Source organism: Dipodomys ordii, unplaced genomic scaffold, assembly GCF_000151885.1.
Source record: "Dipodomys ordii isolate 6190 unplaced genomic scaffold, Dord_2.0 Scaffold6, whole genome shotgun sequence".
Classification (NCBI taxonomy): domain Eukaryota; kingdom Metazoa; phylum Chordata; class Mammalia; order Rodentia; family Heteromyidae; genus Dipodomys; species Dipodomys ordii.
In genome coordinates this window covers 22,020-40,369 of record NW_012267222.1, presented here as the reverse complement: position 1 = coordinate 40,369, position 18,350 = coordinate 22,020, and the positions used below count along the sequence as shown (strand labels likewise).

Here is an 18,350-nt window from a genome sequence, read left to right as displayed (position 1 = left end):
CTGGCTTTTTCTGCTTATGTGGTGCTGAGGAATCGAACCCAGGGCCTCATGCATACAAGGCAAGCACTCTACCACTGAGCCACCTTCCCAGCCCTACCTGAGTGATTCTTTACTTAGGGGGATCATCCTGTGCATAGGGAACATCCTTGCTGAGAGTGCAGCAGCACTGTTCCTCAGGTGTGATAGCCAGAAATATCCCTGCACATTGCCTTTAGAAGCACTGCTGCACCAGGCATCTGTGGCTCACATCTGTAGTCCTAGCTACTCAGGAGGCTGAGATCTGAAAATTGCATTGCAGTTCAAAGCCAGCCCAGGGAGGAAAGGTCGTGAGACCCTTATCTCCGAATTACAAGCAAAAAGCCATAGGTGGAGCTGTGACTCAAATGGTAGAACTCCAGCTTTGAAAAGCTAAGGGACTACAAGTAAGCCACATCTCCCTTTCTGGCTTTTTGCTGGTTACTTGGAGATAAAAGTCTCATGAACTTGCCTGCCAGGGTGGACTTCAATCCTTGATCCTCAGATCTCAGCCTCCTGAGTTGCTAGGATTGCAGATGTGAGCCAGGCACTTGGCTAGAAAATTGTGCATAAACACAATGAGATCCTGAGAGCCTCTGCCACATTCAGGTAGCGTTTGTGCACCAAAGTTTTATCCATAAGGATAAGGAGGTAGTGAGGAGGTTTAAGTTCATAAGTTTGGAGATTAGTAACTTTGCTTGTTGAAAGAGATGAGACTTATAGTTGTGTCTGTACTGTAGTATTTGCATCCGGTTCTCACTATTTAGAAGTAATTATGGAATCTGAACAACCTTTCTTATTTGACTCTGATACAGACAGGCCACGTGGTTTATCCTTGCAGGAAACCTGTGCCTCTACTGCTGGATCAAGAGTATGTTAACTTAAAGAACCAGATCATAAAAGCAGAGAGACGAGTCCTCAAGGAGCTCGGCTTCTGTGTCCATGTGAAGCACCCTCACAAGGTGGGTTATATCCTAGTCTGCATCTATCCAAGCCACACTCCAGTTGTGGCTTTCTCTCCTTGCTGTGTGTGCGAGTCATAGGACTAAACTGCATCCCTGACTTGTTTTGCTGTTTATTCCTGAAATCTCAATGTAATCCTTCACTCACTCTTTGTCTTACTTTGTGTGTGTGTGTGTGCCACTCTGCCAGTGTTAGTTAAGGCTTACATTCGGCGTGAGTGCTATCTGTTAGCATTCTTTGCTCAAGGATGTGCTCTTAACACTTGTGGCTCCACTCTGGCTTTCTACTAGTTACCTCAGATTGCTTTTTATTTTTATTTATTTATTTGGGTCTGGTTGTGGGGCCTGAACTCTGGGCTTGGGCACTGTCCCTCAGCTCTTCAGCTCAAGGCTAGTGCTCTACCACTTGAGCCACAGCGCAACTTCCAGCTTTTTTCTTATGTGGTGCTGAGGAATCGAACCCAGGGCCTCAGGCATGCAAGGCAAGCACTCTACCACTGAGCCACCTTGCTAGCCCCTTTATTTTTATTTTGAACTCAGGGTTTAGGCCCTATTCCAGAGCTTCTTTGCTGAAGGGTAGCACTGTACCACTTGAGCCACAGTTCCACTTCTGGATTTTTCTGCTTATGTGGTGCTGAGGAATTGAACCCAGGGCCTCATGCATGCAAGGCAAGCACTCTACCACTGAGCCACATTTTCAGCCCTTTACTAGTTACTTAGAGATAAGATATTCCTGGACTTGCCTTCCTGAGCTGGCTTCAAGCAGTGATCCTCAGATCTCAGCCTCCCAAGTATCTAAGATTATCGGTGTGAGACATTAATGTTTAGCTCTTCAGATTATTTATTTATTTAATTTATTGCTTGTGGGGCTTAACTCTGCTCCTGGGCTGGGCACTGTTTTAGCTCTTCAGCTCAAGGCTAGTATTCTGCTACTTGAGCCACTGCGCCACTTCTGGCTTTTTCTGCTTATGTGGTGCTGAGAAATCGAACCCAGGGTTTCATGCATGCTAGGCAAGCACTCTACCTCTAAACCACATTCCCAGCTCTGAGCTTCCTGATACTGATTTAAGTTCTTGACAAAGTCTCCACCAGATGTGCTTCTCTTCATTTGTTGAGAGCATTTTCACGTCTTATTCTAAGTTGGCTGCTGGGATCCACAGATACTTAGGGCAGGCTTATCTCTAGTATAAAACAGTATTGGCAAGAAGAATGAAAACTGAGGTGTGAGTTGGTGATTGAGATCTGAGGATTGTGGTTTGAAGCTAGGAAAGTCCATGAGACTCTTACCTCAGTTAACCAGCGAAAAGTTGGAAGTGGAGCTGTGACTCAAGTGGTAGAACACTAGCTTTGAGCAACAAAACCTCAGTGCCAGGCCCTGAGTTCAAGCCCCAGGACTGGCGCAGCACATGCATACACATATGCATGCACACGTGTACACGCACATACACGGCCAGACAAGAAAGAAGTCCTTCCATGCCAGAGGACTGTTAGCAGATGGCAGGCACATTGCAAAAACTCCCTTTCCAGCCGATCCTCGTGACAGCTGTGACCAGGAGCCACCCTTAGCATATAGCATAAGGTTCTTTTGCTGCATGGACACCCACGAGATCTGAGTTCCTTGGTAATAATTGCCTGACCCATATCTTCCAGATAATCGTTATGTATCTTCAGGTGTTAGAGTGTGAGCGTAATCAGCACCTGGTCCAGACAGCATGGTGAGTTGATCTTCCTTGTTTCTCCAGACCAGCAAGGGCAGTGAGGAATGTGTTACTTAAGACACCTGGGCAGTGGGTAGTCAGTCCCATGACTTGGTTGTGGGCTGGAGTTGTCCCAGTGCCCTGTGGTCTGCTGTGTAAATACCTAGCAGCTTCCCAAAGTGACGGGCACTGGCGTAACGGTAGGTGCCCCATCTCTGCTCCTGAATTTCTCCCCTCTCCCCATCACCACCATCCCCCTAAGCAAAGGAAAGTGGAGGAATGGCAGGTGCTCACGTAGATGTAATGCTGTTACATTTCCTGGGAATTGTACCCTGTGGGAGAAAGCAGAGATAGGGTTTTGCTCCAATTCTTAGCTGGTCCTGACAGGCATATATATACCTGAAAGAAGCCTTAAGAAACATTTTGGTATGGGGTGTTCTGTTGTCCTTTTGCCCTTGGCCCTCAGTTAAGTCTGTAGGGATCATATTGCTGACTGAATTGTCTGGTGCTATGACGTGCCTTTTATAGAACCTATTTTGACTTTTCTTTTCTGTACTCTTTCAATCAAAGGGTAGCCTCTGAGGGTAAGTGACTAAGACTTCTCCTCTGCTGTCCAAGTGCTTTGGTGCAGGGACAGCGGCGTCTTCAGCCAATCCAGTGCAGGCTCTCCACCGAAGGCTGGCTCTAGACTGGTGGTATGCGTACGATAGTATAGTCATGGCCGACTGCTGCTTGTGGTTCTCTGATGATTGTGCTTCTTGTTAATCCTGTCCTGCTTTGGTAATTGTATCCATTAGAGTTGATAACTGTCTTGACTTGAATATCATCCCTTTAAAACTGCTGTACCTGTGCAATAAAGATGCAGAACCTTTCTTTTAAAACTAAAGTGACAAATTGGCTAATGGGAATTTAGGCTGTTGATGATTGTATTATTTCAAGTCTCAAAGTATTTCAGTAAAGGTATGCATCTTTAAGTTACTCCTTGGATATTTTAAAATATTGTAACTTTAGCTGGGCGCTGGTGGCTCACGCCTGTAATCCTAGCTACTCAGGAGGCTGAGGTATGAGGATCACAGTTCAAAGCCAGCTCAGGCAGGAAAGTCTGTGAGACTCTTATCTCCAATTAACCACCAGAAAACTGGAAGTGGCGCTGTGGCTCAAGTGGTAGAGCGCTTGCCTTGAGCTCAAGAGCTGAGGGACAGCGCCCAGGCCTAGAGTTGAAGCCCCACAACTGACAAAAAAAGAAAAAAAAAATATGTGTGTGTGTGTTAACTTCAAATATAGCAATAAGTTTTTATACATGTTTTGAGGGTTTTGTTTGAGAGCATAAAACTTAAAATATTACCAATATTTGAACATTGAAAACTATTAGAGGCAAAAGTTATTGGTGGTTACATTTGTTAACATTTGAGCTTTTCATCTGCGTAGAGGCTCTTGGTGGTGTGGCTGTGCTGCCCCGCGGTCCTGGCTTCCCTTGTGATGCCTGGAGCCAGAGCTTCCAGATCTGCTGCCTCTTGAAAGGCATCTGTAGAACTCATTGTTTGTCATCTTGGAGTGCATTTGAATATTACCTGATTTGGGACAAAGACATTGGGGAAGGGCAGTTTATGTCAAGTCTGCCTGTGATGCATCCTCACTCCAGGGTTCACGGTGCATTTATTGGGATATGTTGGTCATTGGGTACATAACCTCTTCAGTTGTTTTCTTATGAAGTTTTAATTGTTTTTGCAATATTGATAAAGCTAATATTAGATTTGGTTTATGTTTACAATACTTGGAGAAGTGTTTCTAAAGAAAAATGTTTAAAATGTAGCTAATTTTAAAACCTTTTAATGTCTTAATTTTCAAACTATGTTTTATATATACATATATATTATATATATCTTCTAAAGTATGGTAAAAATTTTTAAATGTACTTTCTGTGATGAGATTTGTAGTATTGTCTTACTTCTGTCTGATTCTGTGAATGTTCATTTTAAGACTCCTTGTTGAAATGGGACAGTTTGGAAACGTTCTTTGCTAAGCCTGCGAAGAGGACTGTGGGGTGTTGACCTCTGCATGACGTGCCTATGCACCCGAACTGCACGCAAGGGCTCTTTCCTTGTCCAAGTGGACTCCCTCATCAAAGGTTTGGCTCAGTCATCCGGAGAAGGACCAGGCCGTGAACTTTGAAGAAGAGGAATGCAGGAGGACGCCTAGTCTTACAGCTGCGAGCGAGGCTCGGACCTCAGCCCATTCATTTGAGTTTGCATGTTTCTCTGCACTATGGATCTGAGCATTTAGATTTCTTTAATCAAGTACATCTTAACCACCAAGTAGTGTTTTCTTTTTGAGACATTGTGCTTTGCATGATAATAGGCCAAAAGTTGAGGGAAAAGTGAGGTTAAAATTGGTTCTGTTCATAGCAACACCTATTGTCTGACATTCAGCCAGCATTTTCCCTAGTACTTTTTTTTTTCTGTCCTATATTCAGGAAGCAGCTAGAATATTCCTTTGTTAGCTCTTGGGACTTGTAGTACTGACAGCCCTCAGCCATAGCAGTAGACCACATAGAGGAATAGTGGCCTTAGGTGTAACAGATGGTACCTAAAGTTGCCCGAGGTGCTGCAATTCTCCCTGCTCTTGATTTCAGGAACTACATGAACGACAGCCTCCGCACTGATGTCTTTGTGCGGTTCCAGCCCGAGAGCATTGCGTGTGCTTGTATCTACCTCGCTGCCCGGACACTGGAGGTCAGCGCACCACTGCTTAGTGTTCTGGTCTGGCCCATTACCTTCTGATGAAAGTTTTTATCTGTTTTCAGTCATACTAAGAGTTTTGTTGGACTTAAGTCTTGTTGCAGTTAAGGAAAGTGTAACATGATGTGTTTGTGTCCACAGATTCCTTTGCCCAATCGACCACATTGGTTTCTCTTGTTTGGAGCAACTGAAGAAGAAATTCAAGAAATCTGCTTAAAAATCCTGCAGCTTTATACTAGGAAAAAGGTTCTGTGTGTTTTCATGTAACAGCTGTTAAGTGTTGTGTTGTACCAGAATCACCTGGTTCTCAATGGTGAATTTTGGCTGTTTAGGTTGATTTAACACACTTGGAAGGTGAAGTGGAAAAGAGAAGACATGCCATGGAAGAGGCGAAGGCACGAGCCAGGGGGCTGCTACCTGGGGGTGCTCCACTGCTGGACAGGGCCTCCGGGCTTTCCCCTGCCCCCAGGCTGGGTGAGTGGTTTAGGGGTCATGGCTAACATTCTGCTTTCTACAGAGATAGGTATCTTGATCTGATAAACTTTTATTGGAGGGCTTGTGTCTGTCTTCCAGATCACTTTGTTGTTGTTGTTGTTGTTGTGTGGCAACTCAAGGCCTGACTTCTGTCCCTGAGCTTTTCTGCTCACGGCTAGCGCTCTACCACCTTGAACCACAGCACCACTTCTGGTTTTCTGGTGGTTCATTGGAGATGAGTCTCATCAAACTTTTCTGCCCAGGCTGGCATTGAACCACAATCCTCAGATCTCAGCCTCCTGAGTAGTTTGGATTAAAGGTGTGAGCCATTGGCACCCTGCTGGAGATCACTTTCATTCATAGAATTGTACTGACAGCTTGTCTGGGAAGTCTACCATCTTTTCAGATCTGTAGCAACCCCATGGTGACACTTGAGATGAGGCAGTGGGTGTGTGTAGTGTATATATTAGGGAAGAATGGGAGAACATGCTTTCTGAAATGCTTATGCTTTCCCTGTTTTTGGCCAGTCCTGGGCCTTGAACTCAGGGCCTGGACATTGTCCCCGAGTTTCTTTTTTTGCTCAAGGCTAGCACTCTACCACTTGAGATGCAGCCCTATTTCCAGCTTTTTCTGTGTATGTGATACTGAGAAATTGAACCCAAGGCTTCATGTCTGCTAGGTAAGCACTCTACCACTAAGCCACCTTCCCAGCCCCTTATGCTTTCCTTTTTGACAGTTAGCTTGTCATTGTACAAAGACTGAAATTTAGGCAGTAGATTGCATTGTCAGACTCCAGTTACTTGATGCGTAGTGCCCAGTCCTTGAGCTGAAAATGATCTAAACAAAGGGCCTCTCTTTGTCGTGTGAGTTTTTAGATTTTGAGCACCAGGGTGGGAGTCACATATTAGTTTGAGTCTTCCTCAACCCTACAGAAGTTGCTTCTCTTGCTCTGTTAACATAATCCTCCTTGAAGCAGTTTTCTGATTGTTGGTTTTAAAATTATATTTGATCCAGTGGAATCCCCCAAAGAATGTAAAGGAAGCAAGTCTTCCCCACTCTCTGTGAAGAATGCCAAGAGGAAAGTGGAGGGCACGAAGAAAGCCAAGGCCGACAGCCCTGTGAATGGGTAAGATGCCTCAAATGTGTCCAGGTGAAGGCTGGGTGGCTAGAGCCACCAGGTCTGCAACTGCTCTACTGCTGTTTGCAGCTTGCCAAAAGGGCGGGAGAGTCGAAGTGGCAGCAGGAGCCGCGAGCAGAGCTACTCGAGGTCCCCTTCGCAGTCCGCTTCTCCTAAGAGGAGGTGTGTGCCTGGGACTCACCGGTGAGACCCAGCCCTGGCTGGCAGGCTGTTTACTTGGTCGTGGGGGGCCTGGCTACCCCTTGAAATAGCAGCTCTTACCACAGGCGGCCTCCTTATGTGAATCCTTAGTTTAAGCGCCTGTCAGCTGTGCAGTGTTGGGTTTTGGCTTGCACAGACAACATGTGTGTTCACACACATGCTGATCTTCTCACAGGAAAAGCGACAGTGGCTCTACCTCTGGAGGGTCCAAGTCACAAAGCCGTTCTCGGAGCCGCAGCGACTCCCCACCAAGGCAGGCACACCGTGGTGCTCCCTATAAAGGCTCTGAGGTGAGGGGCTCCCGGAAACCCAAGGACTGCAAGTACCCTGCCCAGAAGCCACACAGGTCTCGAAGCCGGAGCTCATCCCGTTCTCGGAGCCGGTCACGGGAGCGGGTGGATAATTCTGGAAAATACAAGAAGAAAAGTCATTACTACAGAGATGAGCAGCGGGAGCGTTCGGGTTCATACGAGCGCACAGGTCATCGCTATGAACGGGACCAGCCTGGGCACAGCAGGCACCGGAGGTGAGGTCGACACCCTGGGGGGCCACCTTTGGACCCGCCCCCTCTGGCAAACCGTAGCTCACGTGGCCCCTAGCACACTGCTTTTCCAGAAGTGCTTTTGACTGAACCTCAAGGTGGATTTGGAAATGCAATTGAGGGGATGACAGCAAGCGCCCTTCGGGCTGGCCTGTGGCGTGGTGCCCATCCGTGCCAGTGGAAGGCCCACCACAGCTGTGGGTGGCTCGATGGAAAGGCAGAGACTCACATCCCTGTCGGTGTGGCTTGGTGCTATTGACAAGCTGTGTCTTCACTCCCATACTGATACTCAATTACGTTAAGCCAAGAGAGATGATTTTTAGAATCTTTGCCTATATTAGGTTGTACTTGTGTACATATTTTGCACTGTTTCACAATGAGAAAATGGCCTTAATAGCCCCTTATTCTCTATCCATGTTGTAAATAAACATGAGTTTAATACAAGTGAAAGCTATGTATGAAAACCCAGAACTTCTGAGAACTTGTGTAGAGAATTCTGATTTTTTTAAATGTGAAGGAATTTAGGTGTGTGTTGAAAGTCATATATTTTTATCTGTGCAATGCTGAGTGCAGGACATCAGCTCCTAGAGAAGTCTCCTATATATGCATTTCACGTGGTTGAATAAATGTAATTCTCAGGATATTTGGGATTTCAGAGACTGTAGGTCGTCATTCTGCGTGCTTTTTAGCATGTGCAACTGTACACAGCTGGTTTAGCAGTTCTGGGGATATCTGAGTTGCCATCCCTGCTCCTCGTCCTCATTCAAGTATTGAGGGGGTCCCTCCCTTCCCCCACACACACTGTCCTGGGGCTTGAATTCAGGCCCAGGCACTGCCCCTGAGCCTCTTTTGCTCAAGGCTAACACTCTACCAGTTGAGCCACAGTGACACTTCCAGCTTTTCTGGGTATGTGTTATTGAGGAATGGAACCTAGGGCTTCAAGCATGCTGGGCCAACACTCTACCACTGAGCCACCTTCCCAGCCCAAGTCTGTGATTCTTATCTCCATTTAACAAGCAAAAAGCCAGAAGTGAAGCTGGATCAAGGGATTACATGTCAGCTTTAAGCAGAAAAGACACAAATGAGAGATCAAGCCCTATTATAGGCACAAAATAGTAAATAAAACTCAAAAGTCACTTTTTTTTTTTTGCCAGTCCTGGGGCTTGAACTCAGGGCCTAGGCACTGTCACTGAGCTTCTTTTGCTCAAGGCTAGCGCTCTACCACTTGAGCCACAGCGCCACTTCTGGCTTTTTTCTTTTTGCTTATGTGGTGCTGAGGAATCGAACCCAGGGCCTTGAGCATGCAAGACAAGGGCTCTACCACTGAGCCACCTTCCCAGCCCCCTCTGTGGTTCTTGACTGATAGAATCCTCATTCCCTAGTCTGTCATGGTCTTGACCCTTGGGCTGACTCCCTAGGGACTAGGGTTCTGGGGCCAGTTCATGTCCATGACACTTAAGAGATTGCTGCAGCCCTGGAAATAGCTGCAGTCTGTGAAGTTTTACTGAGTTGTTATTGCCCAAGGCCACCCCTCTACCTCACTTACTGGGGGCTCTGAGCAGATTGTTACCCCTCCTCAACCTGAGCACTAAGAAGTTTGCAGTATCTTGCAAACCCTGCTATGGGCTGGCCTAATGGCCCCCTATCCTCACACAGGTAGGGGGACAGCTGGTGGCAGCCCACAGTATAATAACTAGGACACGCTGGTTAATCATAAGCCCAACCTTGTGGTCCATCCTGTAGTCAGCAAGAGATGTTTGGGCCCTCGTTGCCTAAGAAAATTCACCCTGGGTCAGTTGCTGTTGGCTCACGCCTGTAATCCTAGCTACTCAGGAGGCTGAGATCTGAGGTTCATGGTTGACAGCCAGGCTGGGCAGGAAAGTCCTAACACTCTGATCTCCAATAAACCACCAGAAAACTGGAAGTGGTGCTGTGGCTCAAGTGGTAGAGCATTAGCCTTGAACTGAAGAATTGAGGAACAGTTCCCAGGCCGAGTTTAAGCTCCATGACCAGCAACAAAAAAAGAAAGAAAATTCACCCTGGTGTTCTGCTTTTACCCTTGTCTAAATACTAGCCTTTGAGAACCCTGTGCTCAGGCAGTCACGAGTGGTGTGCTGGTCAGCTGTCAACAAGCTGCTCCATAGATGAGTTCATGTTGCCAACATCATTTGATGTTTTTCCTTGGAGTTGTTTCTTTTTTTTCTTTTTGTCAGTCATGGCTCTTGAACTGTGGGCGAGCGCTCTACCACTTCCGGTTTTCTCGTGGTTAATTGGAGATAAGAGTCTCACAGATCTGGGCACCAGTGGCTCACGCCTATAATCCTAGCTACTCAGGAGGCTGAGATCTGAGGATCGAGGTTCAAAGCCAGCACAGGCAGGAAAGTCCATGAGACTCTTATGCAGAGATAGGAGGATCCAGGCTTATGCTCAGCCTTGTCAAAAGTTAGCATGATGGCTGGGAATGTGGCTTAGTGGCATAGTGCTTGCCTAGCATGAGGCCCTGGGTTCAATTCCTTAGTACTACATAAACAGAGCCAGAAGTGTCACTGTGGCTCAAGTGGTAGAGTGCTAGCCTTGAGCAAAAGTAGCTTAGGGACAGTGCGCAGGCCCTGAGTTCAAGCCCTAGGACTGGCCATAAAAAAATCATGAGACCCTATCTCAAAAACAAGAGGAATAAGACAGGTGCTGCTAGCTCACACCTAAAATTCTAACTTCTCCAGAGGCTGAGATCTGAGAATCAAGGTTCAAAGCCAGGTTGGGCAGGAAACCCGAAGTAGAGCTGTGGCTCAAGAAGCATAATGCTAGAGCATGAAAGCTCAGGGACCAGCACGCAGGCCGTGAGTTCAACCCCCGGACCTAGTCATACGTGGTTGCACATGAGCATGTGCACACACAAAAGGAAGAGGAGCGTGCCTCAGATACTGAGTACCCCAGTACTGTGGGGTAGGGTGGGCTGGGGTGAATCCTGGGTTGAACAGCTCCCACCGCTGATGCCCCTCCAGCCTCTGCACCAGATATGGTAAGGTTTCTATAGAAAAGCTTCGGGGGGCAAGTGGATGTTTTGGAAAAAACGTAACTTTGTGAAATACTCTGTGTGTGTGAGTGACAGAGACAGAGGCACTGGGGCCTGAACTCGGCCTCTCAGCTCTCAGCCTGCTGGGCAGCTAGGGTCACTAGGGACGAGCCAGCCACCCAGCTGCGTGTGCTGTCCTCGAGCAGCTAGATCAGGCTGAGGCCTGAGGATCGCGGTTCAAAGCCAGCCCGGGCGGGAAAGTCCGTGGGACTGTCACAAACCGCTAGAAAGCCGGAAGTGGCGCGGTGTCTGAAGCGGTAGAGCGCTGGCCTTGAGCTGCGGAGCTGAGGGACAGCGCCCGGGCCCAGAGTTCAGGACCACGGCCCACAAAAGAGGAAGGCGACCGTCAGCGGTGGGGGGCGGCGAGCGCCCTGCGGGGACCCCGAGGCCACTTCCGTCTCCGCGCCCTGCCTCGCCCGGAAGCGACGCAACGGCCGCGCATGCTCACAGAAATCCCTAGGCATGATGGGAAGTGTGGTTTTCTTGCCTCTGAGGCAGGGACGCAAATCCGACGTGCTGAGAGGGCTTGGCGGAAGGGGCGGCCCCTTGGGCCGGAAGCCGGTGCGGAGTGACGGAGCCAGGGGGCGCTGGCCGGGGAGCGCGTGTGAGGCCGGACCGGAAGTGCCTGAGCGCGGCGGCCGAGGGGCGAGTTCGAGCCTCCTGACGGGCCTGCGCGTCGGGAGTGGCGCGGGCGGGGCCTGGCTCCCGGCGGCATGTTCCTGGCGCGCCTGACCCCCCAGCTGATCCGGGCTGTGCCCCGGACAGGTAAGGGGCCGGGGCGGACGGGGAACGCGGGGCCCGAGGCCCGGCCCGACCCCGCCGTGGGGCCTCGCTGCCGGAGGCTCGGCCTTCCGAGCGCTGCGGGAGAAAGCGGGCAGCGCGCGGGCAGCGCGCGGGCCCTCCGCGCGGGGCGGGCGTCCGCCGAGCCTGCGCGGGTCCTGCGCGGGTCCCCCACCCACCCCGGCGGCGTCCGCCGAGCCCGCGCGGGTCCTGCGCGGGTCCCCCCCCCCCCGGCGGCGTCCGCCGAGCCCCGCGCGGTCTCCGCCCGGCGGCGTCTCGGGTGGTGATTGGTGGTGTTTCCCCGCAGGCTGCAGCCGGCCCTGGCCCATCTCAGCGGCGCTAGGCAGCCGTGCTTGCTGGTCCCCCTACGGCTTGCAGCCAGTCGGCCCGAGTAGGGCTGCCTCCCTCCCTGGCAAGGGGGTCCAGCTGGCGCCCGAGGAGTTGCTGGTTCCCAGGAAGATGGCCATCAGCCCCCTGGAGATCTGGCTGACGGTGCGATACCTGTTCCCCAGACTGGATGCTGGAGCCCCCGTGTCAGAGGCTCCAGCCCACTTGTGTGAGTGTCCACCACCGAGCCTGGTGGAGGAGGAGATCCCTCAGGGCGATGGATACACACCTCCGATGCAGTGCAAAAATGTTCTGAAGATCCGCCGTCGGAAGATGAACCATCACAAGTACCGCAAACTGGTCAAGAGGACCCGGTTCCTTAGGCGCAAGGTTAGAGAAGGACGTCTGAAACGAAAGCAGGTGAGTGTGGGCTCCTGCTTGGGTTTGGATTGTTCAAGTGGCTGAGAGGCTGGGATGGCAGTTCAGTGGTCGAGTGCTAGCCTTGAGCAAAAGCAGCTCAGGGAGAGTGCCCAGACCCTGAGTTCAAGCCCCAGGATTGGCAGAAAAAGGGCTGAGAATGCATAGTTTTGTCAAGAATCGGTGTTCAACTCTTTTGTCCTTGCAGACCAAGTTTGAGAGAGACCTGAAGCGCATCTGGCTGAAGGCAGGCCTCAAGGAGGCCCCTGAGGGCTGGCAGACCCCCAAGATCTATGGGAAGAACAGATGAGCCTGGGATCCCATTCTCCTGCCCCACCTGATTTCTACTGGTGACTTGTTTTAATAAAGCTTGGGGGGACCCAGTTGTCCCAGGCTGGCCCAGAGCCTCTTCTGCCCGCGGTAGGTGCTCTTGAAGTGGAGGCAGTCTCTGTGTTAGGCTCCCAGGGCTGCGGGGTGACTGGTTGGCTGCCTCTTGCACCAGTGGCCCTCACCCTCTATCCTAGATACACTGGGTCTGGAAGAACAACTTTCCTGATTATGTCTGGTTTGGTCCCTGTGTCCATCCCTGGGGAGTCAGACTTTGGTATGTGCAGAAATGGCAGTGTTTCCAGGTTGGCACTGAGGCTAGGGAGTACGTAGATGAGAAGTAATAATATTTCCTGTTTGAGGGGGTTGGGATGGGCTCACTGGTGAGAGGAACAGTCCAGAAGTGCACATGGTGCCCTGTAAGTTCTGTGTCCTCTGAGGCAGTCATGAACAGCCACGGGGAGAGGGCATTACATGGCTGTTGGCCTTCCCAAGTTACCGTGTAGCCTCTATTGGCTCCTTAAGACCGCCACGTCCTGGGGTCCTCAGTGGGAATAGAGGCTGACCCAGAGGGATAGCCTGGAGCCTTTCAAAGAACTATGCTTTGAATGGTTCAGGGTTGAGGCTTGGTGATGAAGGATGCTTTTTTTTTTTTCTGTGGTCGGTTCTGGGCCTTGAACTCTGGGCCTGGGCGCTGTCCCTCAGCTCTTCAACTCAAGGCTAGGCGCTCTACCACTTGAGCCACAGCACCACTTCCGGCTTTCTGATGGTTTATTGGAGATAAGAGTTTCATGGACTTTCCTGCCTGGGCTGGCTTTGAACCTCGATTCTCAGATCTCAGCCTAAGTAGCTAGGATTACAGGCGTAAACCACTGGTGCCCGGCAGGAAGGATGCTTTTTATGGAGGTTGAAGAGGCTTGGAGTCTTAGCTTGAGGCAGAGACTTGGGTGGTTCCAGGTTGCGTTCTGTTGTGCCCCACCTCCACCCTCCACTTCCTAATAGGAACACATCACTGAGTACTTGAAGCCCGGAAGAGACTGTATGTGGTAACTGGGCTATAGCAGGAGGCCACCAGGAATGCCCGACGGCCTTCTCATTCACCCCGCTCTCCCCCGACATCCCAGCCGCGCATGGAATTGAGTTACCTCTGGGGCAAGGGCTGCGTCACCATCTCTTCACACACTAGGATCAGGTCCTCTCATTAGGACTATGAAAGCTTTTTTTTTGCTACAGAAACATATTTGGCCAGGCACTGGTGGCTCCCACCTATAATCTTAGCTACGCAGGCTGCTGAAATCTGAGGATCGAGGTTCAGAGCTAGCCCAAGAAAAATGTCTTATTAAGTAGCTCCCCAAAATAAAAAAGCTCAGATAGCAAGACAGTCCCTCAGACACTGAGTTCAAACCCTAGGACCAGCACAAAAAAAGGAAGAAACTTGTTGGAGTTCCTTCTTTTCCTTTCTTTCTTTCTTTCTTTCTTTCTTTCTTTCTTTCTTTCTTTCTTTCTTTCTTTCTTTCTTTCTTTCTTTCTTCTTTTTTTGGTCAGTAATTGGAGCTTGAACTCTGTGCCTGGACGCTGTCCCTCAGCTCTTCAGCTCAAGGCAAGCGCTCTACCACTTGAGCCACAGAGCCACTTCCGGTTTTCTGATGGTTAATTGGAGATAAGAGTCTCATGGACTTTCCTGCCCGGGCTGGCATTGAACAGCGATCCTCAGATCTCAGCCTCCTGAGCGGCTTGAGCCACTGGCACCTGGCACTTGCTGGAGTTTCTGCACATTGGTAGTCTTGGCGGTGGTGGTGGTGGTGGTGGGGAGGCCTTTAGTTCCTAGAAGTTACTAACATATTCTGTTGGACACCATACAAGTCAGGTGGGTCCCTATCTTGACTTGTAATCGGTACCAAGTGAGTTGTTAAGTAGGTTTCTAAACAGCACAGTTTCTCTGTGTGAGCAGGGTGAGGCTGGGTCTGTATGGGTCTGTCTGCAGAGAGGCCTGGAGTCTGCAGCTGAGGGGGCTGTGCCTGTACCGAGACCACCAGGTGGCAGCAGCCAGGCTCTTGGCCACTGCTGGGCCTTGGTGGATGAGGATCTGAACAGCTGGCAGGAAGCTGCCCCAGGCAGGGCTGTGGCACCCTTCCCAGCAAACCAGACAGGTCCTGGGCCTGGGGCTCAGCGGTCAAACAGCCCCTGGAGCTCGCCCTCTTGCAGTCAGGCCTGAGAGGCCCCCCCCTCCTGGCAGCCTCTGCCTGCTGTGAGCAACTTTGGCTGGCGTCTCTTGCTACTGAACAGCTGTTCCTGGTATTTCCTTCCAGCCTGGCTGCAGGAGCTGCCCTGTGGGGGAGGAGAAGGGGGGAGGGGGGAAGTTGGGGGCAGTTAAGCCACCTGGAGCCCAAGCCTCCATTTGAGCAGGGAGGCTTGTGTAGATCCACCCCTAGGCCCTATCTTCAACATGGTGCCAGGCCAGGGGAGCCACTCTGCCTTATGCCTCCTCTAAAGCTGAGTAGACCCCACCCCTTGAGGGGTGCTTCTCCAAGCCCTCCTCCCTGCTTTCAGGCAGTGTCTGGGTTCCGTGGTGGTGGTTGTTTTTGTTTTTTTTTGTTTTTTGGTTGGTTGTGGGGCTTGAACTCTGGGCCTGGGCACTATCCTTCAGCTCAAGGCGAGTGCTCTATCACTTGAGCCACAGCACCACTTCCAGTTTTCTGATGGTTTATTGGAGGTAAGAGTCTCTCTGACTTTCCTGCCCAGGCTGGCTTTGAACCACAATCCTCTGATACCAGGCTGAGTGGCTAGGATGACAGGTGTGAGCCACCAACACCCAGCAGTGTGTCCTTTTTTTGTCTGGTGTTGGCCTTGATTCTCCTGCTGCAGCCTTGAAGGTGCTGGGATTATAGATGTATGCCATCATACCCTGTGTATTTGCCAGATGGCACTGACTTGCTGAGTAGCTAGGAGTATCCCCTTCCTGACCCAGAGCAGTACTGCTTAGCTGGGCCCTGCAGATATGGAGACACCATTCGATTACTACAATGGGGAGCGTTTTATTTTTTGTGTCATGAAACTTGAATTCGGGGCCTGCGTGCTGTCCCTGAGCTCTTCTGCTCAAGGCTACCATTCCACCACTTTAAGCCACAGCCCCACTTCTGATTCAGTGGTTAATTTGGGGTAAAAGTCTCATGGCTTTCCCTGCCCAGGCTAGCTTTGAACCACAATCCTCAGATCTTAGCCTCCTGAGTAGCTAAGATTACAGGCCTGAGCCACTAGTGCTTGACTCCTAGAATCGGTACTCTGGTGAGATCCTTGTCCCCCCCCCCCCTGCTGGGTTGATACTAGAGCTGGCCCCTTCTGCCAGGCACACCCTGCCCGCGGTGGCTTAGCAGCCTTTGTGCTCAGCCAAGCCCTCAGCAGAGACTCTGGGTGTTGTTATTATCTCTGTGGCTCCTCCCAGGCCACCAGAGGTACTGCACACCACTTGGCCTCCTCCCTGCGGGTCAGCCCCGTGGGGGTGCATGGCCTTCCTTGGTTCTGAGCAGAGGCAGGGCAAGTGCAGGTGGGGGCTGCTAGGCCGCCGTGTGGTGTGGCCCATCCTCTGCCCTCCCTGCCCTGGCCTCTGCTAGTGGAGGTCAGGGGTTGGGCTCTGGCTGAGGCTGTGAGAGTGGGACCTCCTGCATCCAAGGCTAGGAGCTTGCAGCTTCTCCAGGAGTTCACCCCTGCATGCAGTGCAGTGCGAGTTGCAAGTTTGGGTCTGAAGAGGGCCTTGGCCAGCTCAGAAGCTCACATGGGATGCAGCATGGCTGTGCAAAGCAAGCCTTTTAGTGTCTGGAAGCTGCATCTGGTGAGGTGATCAGTCCTGCAGAAGCGGGCCTGGGGAGGGAGGCTTGAGCCTTTGCTGTCCCTCTACCCAGTGCTGTGGCTGAGGCACACACACTCCAGCTCACAGCCCCCAGCACGGGGAGCCCTAGCTGAACCCTCAAGGGTGGAAGGGACTGGGTGCCGGTGGCTGGCTCGTGCCTGTCATCCTAACTACTCAGGAGACTGAGATCCGAGGATCCCAACTCCAGGATGTCCTGGGCAGGAAAAGTCTAGGAAACCCTTGTCTCCATTGGCAAAAAAAACCAGAAGTAGAACTTTGGCTCAAGTTGTAGACACTGGCCTTGAGGGGAAAAAATGCCCAGGAACAGTACGCAGGCCCTGGCTTCAAGCCCCAGGACCAGTACAGAAAAATAAGGGTTTCATGGACTTTCATGCCCCAGCTGGCTCAAACCATGTTTCTCAGATCTCAGCTTCCTGAGTAGCTAGGATTAGAGGCATGAACCACCAGTGCTTAGCTTATTTTTTTCCCATCTTTTTATATTTACTTACTTTTGCCAGTCCTTAGGATCATAGTTTGAAGCCAGCTCAGACAGAAAAATCTGAGACTCATCTCCAATTAACTACCAAAAAGTCAGAAATGGAGCTGTGGCTCAAGTGATTGAGCACACTAGCTCAGTAACAGCGCCTAGACCCTGAGTTCAAGCCTCAGGACAGGTGCATGCACACACACAGTCAGAGGGGTCATTGAAGGATGGGCATGGCAGGACCCAGCATGGCTGTGGTCAGTGTGAGGGGAGTCATCTAGTGGTACTGCACACCCACGGTGAGCTTCTGTCCACTAGTTGTGTTGTTTTGGTCGGTCCTGGGTCTTGAGCTTGGCCTGGGCGCTGTCCCTCAGCTCTTCAGCTCAAGGCTACCATTCTACCACTGGAGCCACAGTGCCACTTCCTGTTTTCTGGTGGTGTATTGGAAATAACAGTTTTGAGAAGTACAAGTTGTCATGTCGAAAACGAACTTTACAACTTTGGTGGGGGGGGGGGGGGATTGGGGGGGCGGGGAGAGGCTGGGAAGGGATGTGAAGGGTAAACAAAGGAGGAGGCTGCAATGCTTGATAAGAAATATACTCATTATCTTGCCCGTGTAATTGTAACCCCTCTGTACAGTATGTTCACAATAAAAAAAAAAATAAAAGTTTCACAGACTTTCCTGCCTGGGCTGGCTTTGAATTGCGATCCTCAGATCTCAGCCTCCTGAGTAGCTAGGATGACAGGCATGAGCCACCAGTGCCCGGCCCAGCTAGCCACTAGTGTTTCTTGGGGGGGAGTCCAGTCGTGAGGCTTGAACTCTGGGCCTGGGCGCTGTCCCTCAGCTCTTCAGCTTAAGGCAAATGCTCTACCACTTGAGCCACAGCACCACTTCTGGCATTTTTCTTTTTGCTTATGTGGTTCTCAGGAATTGAACCCAGGGCCTTCTGCATGCAAGGCAAGCGCTCTACCACTGAGCCACCTTCCCAGTCCCTAGCTATTAGTTTTTAACGTGACTCATTTCACAAAAGCTACAAGAAACATCTGGAAATTTTTTTTTTCTTTTTTGGCAGTATGGGTCTTGAACTCTGGGCCTGGGTGCTGCCCCTTAGCTCTTCAGCTCAAGGCAAATGCTCTACCACTTGAGCCACAGCACCACTTCTGGTTTTCTGGTGCTTAATTGGAGATAAGAGTTTCAGGGCAGGGGAGAGGTGGCTCAGTGGTAGAGTGCTTGCCTTGCATGCCTGAGGCCCTGGGTTCGATTCCTCAGCACCACATAAGCAAAAAAAGAAAAAAGCCAGAAGTGGCGCTGTGGCTCAAGTGGTAGAG

General features: G+C 50.7%; 3 protein-coding genes across 8 annotated transcripts in view; all 3 read left to right on the top strand.

Moving 5' to 3' along the window:
- LOC105997084 (cyclin-L2-like) overlaps positions 1 to 1,058 on the top strand; it is a 4,102-nt gene extending 3,044 nt beyond the window's left edge. The window contains exon 2 of the mRNA XM_013031386.1: positions 857 to 1,058. Within this exon, the coding sequence (XP_012886840.1) occupies positions 857 to 1,058 (202 nt within the window). The remainder of the gene's footprint in view (positions 1 to 856) is intronic.
- Ccnl2 (cyclin L2) lies at positions 830 to 8,426 on the top strand. 6 transcript variants are annotated; one of them, XM_013034119.1, is made up of 9 exons: positions 850 to 977; positions 2,628 to 2,692; positions 3,245 to 3,369; positions 5,307 to 5,406; positions 5,554 to 5,658; positions 5,745 to 5,886; positions 6,901 to 7,012; positions 7,094 to 7,207; positions 7,401 to 8,426. In XM_013034119.1, the coding sequence occupies exons 4-9, from the start codon at positions 5,314 to 5,316 to the stop codon at positions 7,753 to 7,755; spliced, it is 921 nt and encodes a 306-aa protein (XP_012889573.1). In that variant the 5' UTR covers positions 850 to 977; positions 2,628 to 2,692; positions 3,245 to 3,369; positions 5,307 to 5,313; the 3' UTR covers positions 7,756 to 8,426. The 6 variants fall into 6 exon arrangements, with proteins under 6 accessions (XP_012889581.1, XP_012889573.1, XP_012889567.1 ...); XM_013034127.1 differs by lacking the exon at positions 3,245 to 3,369 and having other exon boundaries at positions 830 to 977; positions 7,094 to 7,186; XM_013034098.1 differs by lacking the exon at positions 850 to 977 and having other exon boundaries at positions 2,632 to 2,692; positions 3,245 to 3,258; positions 4,655 to 5,406.
- A 2,992-nt stretch (positions 8,427 to 11,418) lies between these two features.
- On the top strand, positions 11,419 to 12,763 carry Aurkaip1 (aurora kinase A interacting protein 1). Its single transcript, XM_013034077.1, has 3 exons — positions 11,419 to 11,604; positions 11,927 to 12,366; positions 12,572 to 12,763. Exons 1-3 carry the CDS (start codon positions 11,553 to 11,555, stop codon positions 12,671 to 12,673), a joined length of 594 nt encoding a protein of 197 aa, XP_012889531.1. The 5' UTR covers positions 11,419 to 11,552; the 3' UTR covers positions 12,674 to 12,763.
- The last annotated feature ends 5,587 nt before the right edge of the window (positions 12,764 to 18,350 follow it).

What these genes read in the sequence shown, in the direction of transcription:
- Ccnl2 (XM_013034113.1), top strand. Translation starts at nt 5,254, where the DNA reads ATGGTACCTAAAGTTGCCCGAGGTGCTGCAATTCTCCCTGCTCTTGAT. An exon ending in TCGCTGCCCGGACACTGGAG is followed by an intron (nt 5,407 to 5,553) that starts GTCAGCGCACCA and finishes TTGTGTCCACAG; the next exon opens with ATTCCTTTGCCCAATCGACC. An exon ending in TTCCCCTGCCCCCAGGCTGG is followed by an intron (nt 5,887 to 6,900) that starts GTGAGTGGTTTA and finishes TATTTGATCCAG; the next exon opens with TGGAATCCCCCAAAGAATGT.
- Aurkaip1 (XM_013034077.1), top strand. Translation starts at nt 11,553, where the DNA reads ATGTTCCTGGCGCGCCTGACCCCCCAGCTGATCCGGGCTGTGCCCCGG. An exon ending in CCGGGCTGTGCCCCGGACAG is followed by an intron (nt 11,605 to 11,926) that starts GTAAGGGGCCGG and finishes GTTTCCCCGCAG; the next exon opens with GCTGCAGCCGGCCCTGGCCC. An exon ending in GACGTCTGAAACGAAAGCAG is followed by an intron (nt 12,367 to 12,571) that starts GTGAGTGTGGGC and finishes TTGTCCTTGCAG; the next exon opens with ACCAAGTTTGAGAGAGACCT.